This window comes from Arachis ipaensis, chromosome B06 (genome assembly GCF_000816755.2).
Source record: "Arachis ipaensis cultivar K30076 chromosome B06, Araip1.1, whole genome shotgun sequence".
Taxonomy (NCBI): domain Eukaryota; kingdom Viridiplantae; phylum Streptophyta; class Magnoliopsida; order Fabales; family Fabaceae; genus Arachis; species Arachis ipaensis.
In genome coordinates this window covers 136,141-144,140 of record NC_029790.2, presented here as the reverse complement: position 1 = coordinate 144,140, position 8,000 = coordinate 136,141, and the positions used below count along the sequence as shown (strand labels likewise).

At 43.0% G+C, this 8,000-nt stretch overlaps 3 protein-coding genes across 4 annotated transcripts in view; 1 reads left to right on the top strand and 2 right to left on the bottom strand.

Annotated features, from left to right (window-relative positions):
* On the top strand, positions 1,336–6,303 carry LOC107645340 (ATP-dependent zinc metalloprotease FTSH, chloroplastic). Of its 2 annotated transcripts, XM_021103602.1 has the most exons (6): positions 1,336–2,885; positions 3,150–3,396; positions 3,489–3,672; positions 5,359–5,433; positions 5,576–5,747; positions 5,842–6,303. In XM_021103602.1, the coding sequence occupies exons 1-6, from the start codon at positions 1,605–1,607 to the stop codon at positions 6,061–6,063; spliced, it is 2,181 nt and encodes a 726-aa protein (XP_020959261.1). In that variant the 5' UTR covers positions 1,336–1,604; the 3' UTR covers positions 6,064–6,303. The 2 variants fall into 2 exon arrangements, with proteins under 2 accessions (XP_020959261.1, XP_016204835.1); XM_016349349.2 differs by lacking the exon at positions 5,359–5,433 and having other exon boundaries at positions 1,339–2,885.
* Positions 3,836–5,346, bottom strand: LOC107645342 (VQ motif-containing protein 22). The gene has a single exon (XM_016349351.2). The coding sequence runs from the start codon at positions 4,806–4,808 to the stop codon at positions 4,167–4,169; it is 642 nt and encodes a 213-aa protein (XP_016204837.1). The 5' UTR covers positions 4,809–5,346; the 3' UTR covers positions 3,836–4,166.
* Positions 6,348–8,000, bottom strand: part of LOC107645344 — a 2,948-nt gene continuing 1,295 nt past the window's right edge. The window contains exons 2-4 of the mRNA XM_016349352.2: positions 7,842–8,000; positions 7,538–7,761; positions 6,348–7,445 (exon numbers count right to left, since the gene is read on the bottom strand). Of these exons, the coding sequence (XP_016204838.1) occupies positions 6,734–7,445; positions 7,538–7,761; positions 7,842–7,997 (1,092 nt within the window). The 5' untranslated portion in view covers positions 7,998–8,000 and the 3' untranslated portion in view covers positions 6,348–6,733. The remainder of the gene's footprint in view (positions 7,446–7,537; positions 7,762–7,841) is intronic.

Sequence of the window (8,000 nt, the reverse complement as noted above, 5' to 3'; positions counted from 1 at the left end):
GTCTTGATGTTGAGTTGAACAGTTGAATCCGAACACTCAGCCGATGTAATGCCGGAACTAGAGCCTTCATTAGAGCCCTGACTTGCCATGCTATTTTCTCAGCAACAATTTCACGGACCAAAAAATTCTATAGAAAAAATCCCCCGGGGCCAAGAAAAAACAATTAAATAGGAGGTAAACATTCATTTTCAGGCATTTAATTACAAAATTCATTAAAAAGGAAGCCATATCACGAATGCGGATATTAAAGAAAATTATGTAATGTGTACTATTTACTTGTCTCAAGAACTCGTTATTCATAAAGACGCTCAAGTGCATTATTGCCGTGGCACCTCATCTTCATCGAATATATCAACTAGGTGAATGGACATCCAATCCATACATTTTGCAAGTAAAAATTGCTTATTTCTATGGACACATAACGACATATAGAGGCCACAAAGTATAACATAACAGGTCTCCTACAGCACAAGCAATCTAGACCCGGCACCAAAGCATGGCAATGAACAGGTTTATATCCGCGACATAAACAAAGAGAACTGAAGAATACAGAGATATATTTGAAATTCTTGAAATGATTTATAGGACTAGTAAAAAGTAAAATGCCTGAAAGTTAGGACAGATTTTGATAACAGCATAAAGAGAGTAAAAATAATGAGACATGAGAGAAATTTGATAGATAAATCAGGGCAAAAGGAAAGCAGCAGAGGATGTATAATTACATTAGAAAGGAAAAAATAATAAAAAGTGGTGACAGAACCCGATCGAAGAGTGAGCAGAAGAAGTTGGCGTTGGGGAAAGAGGTAGGAAGCAGGGAGAGAGAAAGAAGCGGTAAGATCTGAGGGTATAGAAGATTCTAGAGAGTTAACAACGAAAAAATGAATGAAGTATAGGATAAGATAGGAACAACCGAAACGGCGGAAATAGTGCTCACCGTAACCGGAGATGAAGGCGATGATCTTTGTGCGTTTGTTTGTTTTGGAGCAGTAGCAGAAACCCAAGAAAATGAGGGCTATTGCTATTGCAAATTTGCAATTGTATGCTAAATTGCTAATACCTTCTTTTATTTATTTATTTATTTATATTATTATCGTGTCGTAGAAAAAGAAAGGAAATGGAAATATGGAATGCGTGATGTTTGGGAGGAGTATCGGGTATGAAAGTTTTCTCCTAGTCCCTGTGGGCTACTCTTCGGCCCATTCAGCTAAGTGATTGGGATAGTTGGGCCTTTTTGTTAAGACATAAATCACTTTGAAGAAGCCCAAGTAAGAGAGGCGCGCCAGGTCGTTGTGGATATTTTTCTCCAGTTATTTAAAGGGATGGGAGAAAGGAAAACAAAAATAAAGGGATGGAGTATCAGCCACGTGTGCTAAAGAAGATCACAAGCCAAAGTTATGGCACAGGTTGAAGTTGAAGTTGAAGCAGCTTGGTTGTTCATCTTAAAAACGCAACAACGTAGGATTACTGCAAAATAAGGAAGGAAGCAACTAGCAAGTGATATAAATATAATTGAGGAGCTGATTAGATTAGAGATATCAGAGGTAGCAGTAGCTTGTTGTCCTGAACCAGATAGAAGAAGCAATAAAGAAAGAAAGAAGATAAGGATGGCGTTTCTGTCGTCCTCAGCTTCAAACTTGCTGGGAACCAAAGTCCTAATATCGCCCCCAACTCCGAAAACAACGAAATTGAGCTCCGCAAGAACAAGCAAGCTCATCAACGCACAAAACCTGCCACAGCAACCACAACCACAATGGAAGAAATCACTGCCTGCTCTCACCGCCCTCTTCATCTCCTCCCTATCCCCACAACCACAAGCCATCGCCGTAGACAACGCAGGGCCCCCAACCGTCATCGAGGCCCAGCAGCCCAGCACCCAGAATCCCTCTCCATTCTCTCAGAACCTTCTCCTCAACGCCCCCAAACCCCAGGCCCAGGCCTCGTCGGACCTCCCCGAGGGCTCCCAGTGGCGTTACAGCGAGTTCCTCAACGTCGTCAAGAAGGGCAAGGTCGAGAGGGTCAGGTTCAGCAAGGACGGCTCCGCCCTCCAGCTCACCGCCGTCGACGGCCGCCGCGCCACCGTCATCGTCCCCAACGATCCCGATCTCATCGACATCCTCGCTATGAACGGCGTCGACATCTCCGTCTCCGAGGGCGACTCCGGCAACGGCCTCTTCAACTTCATTGGCAACCTCCTCTTCCCCTTCCTAGCCTTCGCAGGCCTCTTCCTCCTCTTCCGTAGGGCCCAGGGTGGCCCCGGGGGCCCAGGCGGCCTCGGAGGCCCCATGGACTTCGGCCGCTCAAAGTCCAAGTTCCAGGAGGTCCCCGAAACCGGCGTCACCTTCGCTGACGTCGCAGGCGCTGACCAAGCCAAGCTGGAATTGCAGGAAGTTGTTGATTTTCTCAAGAACCCTGACAAGTACACCGCTTTGGGTGCTAAGATCCCAAAAGGGTGTCTTCTGGTGGGGCCACCTGGAACCGGGAAGACCCTTCTGGCTCGGGCGGTTGCCGGTGAGGCCGGAGTACCGTTCTTCTCTTGCGCGGCTTCGGAGTTCGTGGAGCTGTTTGTTGGGGTTGGTGCTTCCCGCGTGAGGGATTTGTTTGAGAAAGCCAAGTCAAAGGCGCCGTGCATTGTTTTCATTGATGAGATTGATGCCGTGGGGAGGCAGAGAGGGGCTGGTCTCGGAGGCGGGAACGATGAGAGGGAGCAGACCATTAACCAGCTCTTGACGGAGATGGATGGCTTCTCTGGTAATTCCGGTGTCATTGTTTTGGCTGCTACCAACAGGCCCGATGTCCTCGACTCTGCCCTGCTGCGGCCCGGCAGGTTCGATAGGCAGGTTACTGTTGACAGGCCTGATGTTGCTGGCAGAGTTAAGATCCTTCAGGTAAGCATCCTCTCTTGATGGACTCACTGGGAACTTAATGCTAATCTTGATAAACTTAAGCACTTGTGATATGAACCCTTAGTTTTTTTCATATATGGAATTGGTTGTTTTGGAATGATATATAGTGCATGCTTGGATGATTGGTATTAGCCTATTAGGTCTCTCACCACTTTCAGTATATCCAAATGTTTGTTGGTGTCTAAGATAAGCATGTAGGTGCACACATGTCTGTATCTTGACATGTAAACTTTTCATGCCTTTCAGGTACATTCTAGAGGAAAGGCACTTGCAAAGGATGTTGACTTTGAAAAGATTGCAAGAAGAACCCCAGGATTCACCGGGGCCGACTTGCAGAATCTGATGAATGAAGCAGCTATTCTTGCAGCAAGGCGTGACCTTAAGGAAATAAGTAAAGATGAGATATCTGATGCCCTTGAGAGGATCATTGCTGGACCAGAAAAGAAAAATGCAGTTGTTTCAGATGAGAAGAAGAAATTAGTAGCCTACCATGGTTTGTATTATTTATTGTGTGTTACGTAGCTAAGCTTTGCTGCTTTTAATTTATTCTTGGGTCATAAACAATTTTTTCATTATTAATTTCAGAGGCTGGCCATGCTCTAGTGGGTGCTTTGATGCCCGAATATGATCCCGTGGCGAAGATTTCAATCATTCCTCGCGGCCAAGCTGGTGGTCTCACATTTTTTGCTCCCAGTGAAGAGAGGCTTGAGTCTGGACTGTACAGTAGAAGCTACTTGGAAAATCAGATGGCAGTTGCTCTAGGAGGAAGGTTAGTAGACCATTGCTCCATTGCATATGTGATTTTGGGGTTTGATAATTACTATCACACCACCTCGTAGTTTGAACCCATGGATGGGTTTTGATAATTTTTTAGCATGATTTTTAACCATGGTTTTAAACTAGTTAGCTTTATTCAGAAAACAAAAGGAGCAAGTACACAAACTCATGATTAATAATTATAGAAAGAAGAAAAAATAGATAAAAAGTTTTGGCAGCGCCACCAAAGGTTTCTAGAAGTAGCGCCCAATTCCATGTAAGAAAACCCCAAATTACAGAACTAATGAAAATAAAAATAATAAAATAAGTCCTAAATTGGAAGATAACTATAATATTATACATTGGTTGGTCAACCGTTCTCCCCAAGTTAGCACCTAATTGTCTGCTTTATGTCACTATCAAACATCACCAAGGAAAACTGCTATCCGTGTTCCTATTGAAACATAGACTAGGATAGGATGTGGTTTCTCTACAGGAACTTACTCATCAAGAAGAACTACTTGGGAAGAATCGTCCTCCATGTTCATGATCCATCAAAACCTCATGATCATGGTCAGAGGGTCTTGTCGGGTTGCTTAGTCTCTGGAAAAACGTGTTGTCACCTCCACCTTGTGTGCTACCACTATACATGAACTGTTGGTTTTGTGGCTGAAAGAGATTTTGATGGTGTTGTTGCTGCTGTAGAAGGTAACCAGCTGGGGGTGAAACCATGAGCGTTGAAGAGTTTACAGCTGGGACAGGGCGTGACCCGAACCCAAGACCCAGCAGATTTGGCAGCCCTGATGGTGCAGCTGGGGATGCTGTTGGTGCAAAGGGAGCGTTTGGGCCTCCGGTGAATTGCTGCACCATGGCACGGAAGTTTGTGGTGTCTGTGGTCAGCAAAGTGGTGGGAGTTCGCCGTGAGGCCCGTGATCGGCGCCGTGCAGGCTTTGAGACCCGGCCCTCTGGGCTTAGATTTGGGGATGATGTTGGTGGTGAACCCGAATTCACCATCATCCCCATCCCTGGTAGAGGGCTGGTGGTGGCAGTGGCAGTGGTGGGGGTTGCTGCGGTGACGGGAATTGAAGGATTACCTTGGGAAGGGAAATTTTGGTTGTAGAATTGTAACCAGTCATTTGGGGCAGACATGGTTTAGTTCATGACCAATGGCCATATAGGAGGACAAGAAATTGGACAGTTGAGGGGAAGGAAACGAACGTGTTGTTACTTGGTATTTATGGTGGTTGTATTTGTTTTTTTTTTTTTTTCCTTCTTTTTTTTTTAAGTGCATTTTATTATTTTTTAGTGGTTTATAGTTTATACCTAGTATTGAGTCAAAAGTGTGAACGTAGGGCATGATCCCTGACTCTGAATTTTGGGGAAAGCAGTATATTCTAAAGGCGGCAGCCACTGACATGTTTTGGGAGATTAACTAATTAACTTCTTAATTTTTTATTAATTATTGTTACAATTAAAATACAGTTTTTTTAATTTTTATTTTCCTCTCAGAATTCCAATGCAATTGTAAACTTGGATTTAACAAAAGTAGAAAACAAATAAATATTTCGTGTAACATGTGCCATTATCTTAAAGAAAAAGGGTTTGGTGTGGAAAATATTTGAGTTTGACTGAGTGACGTGTTGAGCATGAGCTTCTGGAAGTGGGTTGATTGGGAGATTATCTATCTAATCTGTGGCAGTGTCTTCCTTCCTTATGCCCTGCGTGTTCCGGGAAGCATCATCATCCTCTCTATCTCTCCTCGTGTAGTTTGGCAGTAGGTGAATCTGTTGACTGAGTCAAAATAGAATAAGCAAATATTAATATTTTATGAAAAAGCACATTAAAACTTTATGAAACATGGTGGTGGTATTTTATGGTCACTCACTCACTCAGACCGAAACAATGAATGCATGCAGGGTTGCAGAAGAGGTAATATTCGGGGAGGAAAATGTGACGACGGGAGCTTCAAATGACTTCATGCAAGTTTCAAGGGTGGCAAGGCAGATGGTTGAGAGATTCGGGTTCAGCAAGAAGATTGGACAAGTTGCTATTGGCGGCCCTGGTGGTAATCCATTCTTGGGCCAACAGGTATGGTACCTAGATCACATTTTCATCGGTGTCGTCATTCTTGGACATGCTTTCATTTCTCACTATTACCTATGTTATTCTTAACTAACCGCAGATGTCAACGCAAAAGGATTACTCCATGGCAACTGCCGATGTTGTGGATGCAGAGGTGAGGGAGCTAGTGGAAACAGCCTATTCGAGGGCTAAGCAAATCATAACCACCCACATCGACATCCTTCACAAGCTTGCCCAGCTTCTCATTGAAAAGGAAACCGTCGATGGCGAAGAGTTCATGAGCCTCTTCATTGATGGCCAAGCTGAGCTTTATGTTGCCTAAGGCCCAACCTTGTTTCCCTACCAATCAGCACAAATCTTGTTCTTGTTTGTATCATAAGAGCAGTACACATGTTTAACAATTCGGTCAATACACTTCATCATCAAAGCAAGAAGTCGAAAGTTATATAAAATGGTTTAGAAGCAGAGACATTTATTTGTGGGATGAATGCGTCTGGAAAAGTTGTGCATTGTCCTCCATTCACACCCAGTTCAATACAAAGATTGCACTATACATTTTAGGTTTCACTTTATAGTTTTGTTTGCCTTTACTTAAGTGATACTATCTCTCTTAATCTTTGCTTCTGAGTTCTGTCTTTTTTACATGTCGGACCTTATTTTATTCATTTCAAATAAACATTAAGAAGTTTAATTTTAATGCATCGAACATACAATCACATCTGTTTTTTTCGATAACCATTCACACTATTAATGTGAAAGGTAGTTATTTTTAGGTACATATTAATGTGAAAGGTAGTTATTTTTAGGTACATTACGTAATTGAATGCACGTATAAAATTATTTTATATTTTTATCAAAATTAAATTTTATTTTAAATGCTTAACATTTAAATTTCAATTAACCAACCCTTTCTTCGAAGGTGACATATAAAACCTTGGATGCAATGCGACAAGAATCAACGAATGGTGCAATATGAATAAAGCGAAAGAAAACTAATGAATGTTGTTGAGATCTCCCGAAAGATGGTTGTCTAGCTCAATTTGCTGGCACAATTGTTCATATGCACGAGTGGCGGAGGCAGTGAACCTCTCCATTGCAGCAAAAATATGTTGGAGACCTGACTGCAAGCTCATAGCAGCAAGAAGTTCACCACGATGCACAGCATCCCCTCTACCCATCTCTATCTCCCGAGACTGAATCACTTTGTGCATCTTTTGCTCCTGCCTCTCCAAGATTTTCACTTGTCTCTCCAGTTCCTTGTCCAATGTTGCTTTTTGACGAGGGTCTGAGATATGCTTATCCAAGATCTCATTCACTCTGAGGATGAATCCGTTGACGGCTTCCACCATTTCCTTCTCCGATAGATCATCCATTGCCCGTGACCATTTGCTGCAGATGACAAACAGAGGCGGTGCACCAATCCCACCAGAGGAAAAGGGTGGTACTGCTGTTGTTTCTTCAAGATCATGCATTAGGCATCTTACTAGCCAGCCATTCAACGCTTTGACATGCGACTTTTGGGCGTATATCCAATCTGAGAAGCTTAGAGTCCAGTTCTTAATCTCAGATTTGAGTTTTATTGCTGCATAGAGATGAGAATTACTGAGCTTTTCGTTGAAGGAGGTATCTAAACTCCTCGCTTCAGCAATCTGCCTACACTGTCGTTTGTAACATTCTAGCATGTCTTTCCACATTCGAAGAAACCTTTTTCTCACAAATATGAACCAGTGTTAGCTAAGGGGTATCAATATAGCTAGCAAACAGCATCTAGAGAAAAGAGGGTTCAGAGTATATACCTAAAGAGGAAAGTGCTGATGTGCGGCCATAACTGGTTCTCCCTCAAGTCGCATATGGTGTTAGATATGTTGTCAACTACTTGGATAGATATTTTCATTTTGGTAGCTAGAAGAGCAATCATGGTCTCCAGGGAATCAATCTTGTGAGCATCAGCACCTTTTTTACTGATGCGCCTCAACTGCCTACACTTGTTCTGATGGATTATGCGCAATTTCTCCTCGCCCTGAAATGAAATAGCCGCGTTAGTTCATTGCAGTATTAACAAATCAACTCATCACACATGGTTGGTTGGTGCATATATACCTTGACTTCATCGTAGAGCTTCTTCTCCCACATACATAGCTTGTTTAGAGTAGAGCAAACATTCTCGGATCCCATTGATCTCCGACCAACCAAGAGGGATGATTGCATGCTGCAATGGACCGTGACAGGCGTTGAAGGACTAGTAAATACCTGCATCAA

Bases quoted from the DNA above. Each gene is read 5' to 3' on its own strand.
- LOC107645340 (XM_021103602.1), top strand. From the start codon at position 1,605: ATGGCGTTTCTGTCGTCCTCAGCTTCAAACTTGCTGGGAACCAAAGTC. The intron at 2,886-3,149 runs GTAAGCATCCTC...CATGCCTTTCAG, and splicing joins GCAGAGTTAAGATCCTTCAG to GTACATTCTAGAGGAAAGGC. The intron at 5,434-5,575 runs GTAGGTGAATCT...GAATGCATGCAG, and splicing joins TCTCCTCGTGTAGTTTGGCA to GGTTGCAGAAGAGGTAATAT.
- LOC107645342 (XM_016349351.2), bottom strand. From the start codon at position 4,808: ATGTCTGCCCCAAATGACTGGTTACAATTCTACAACCAAAATTTCCCT.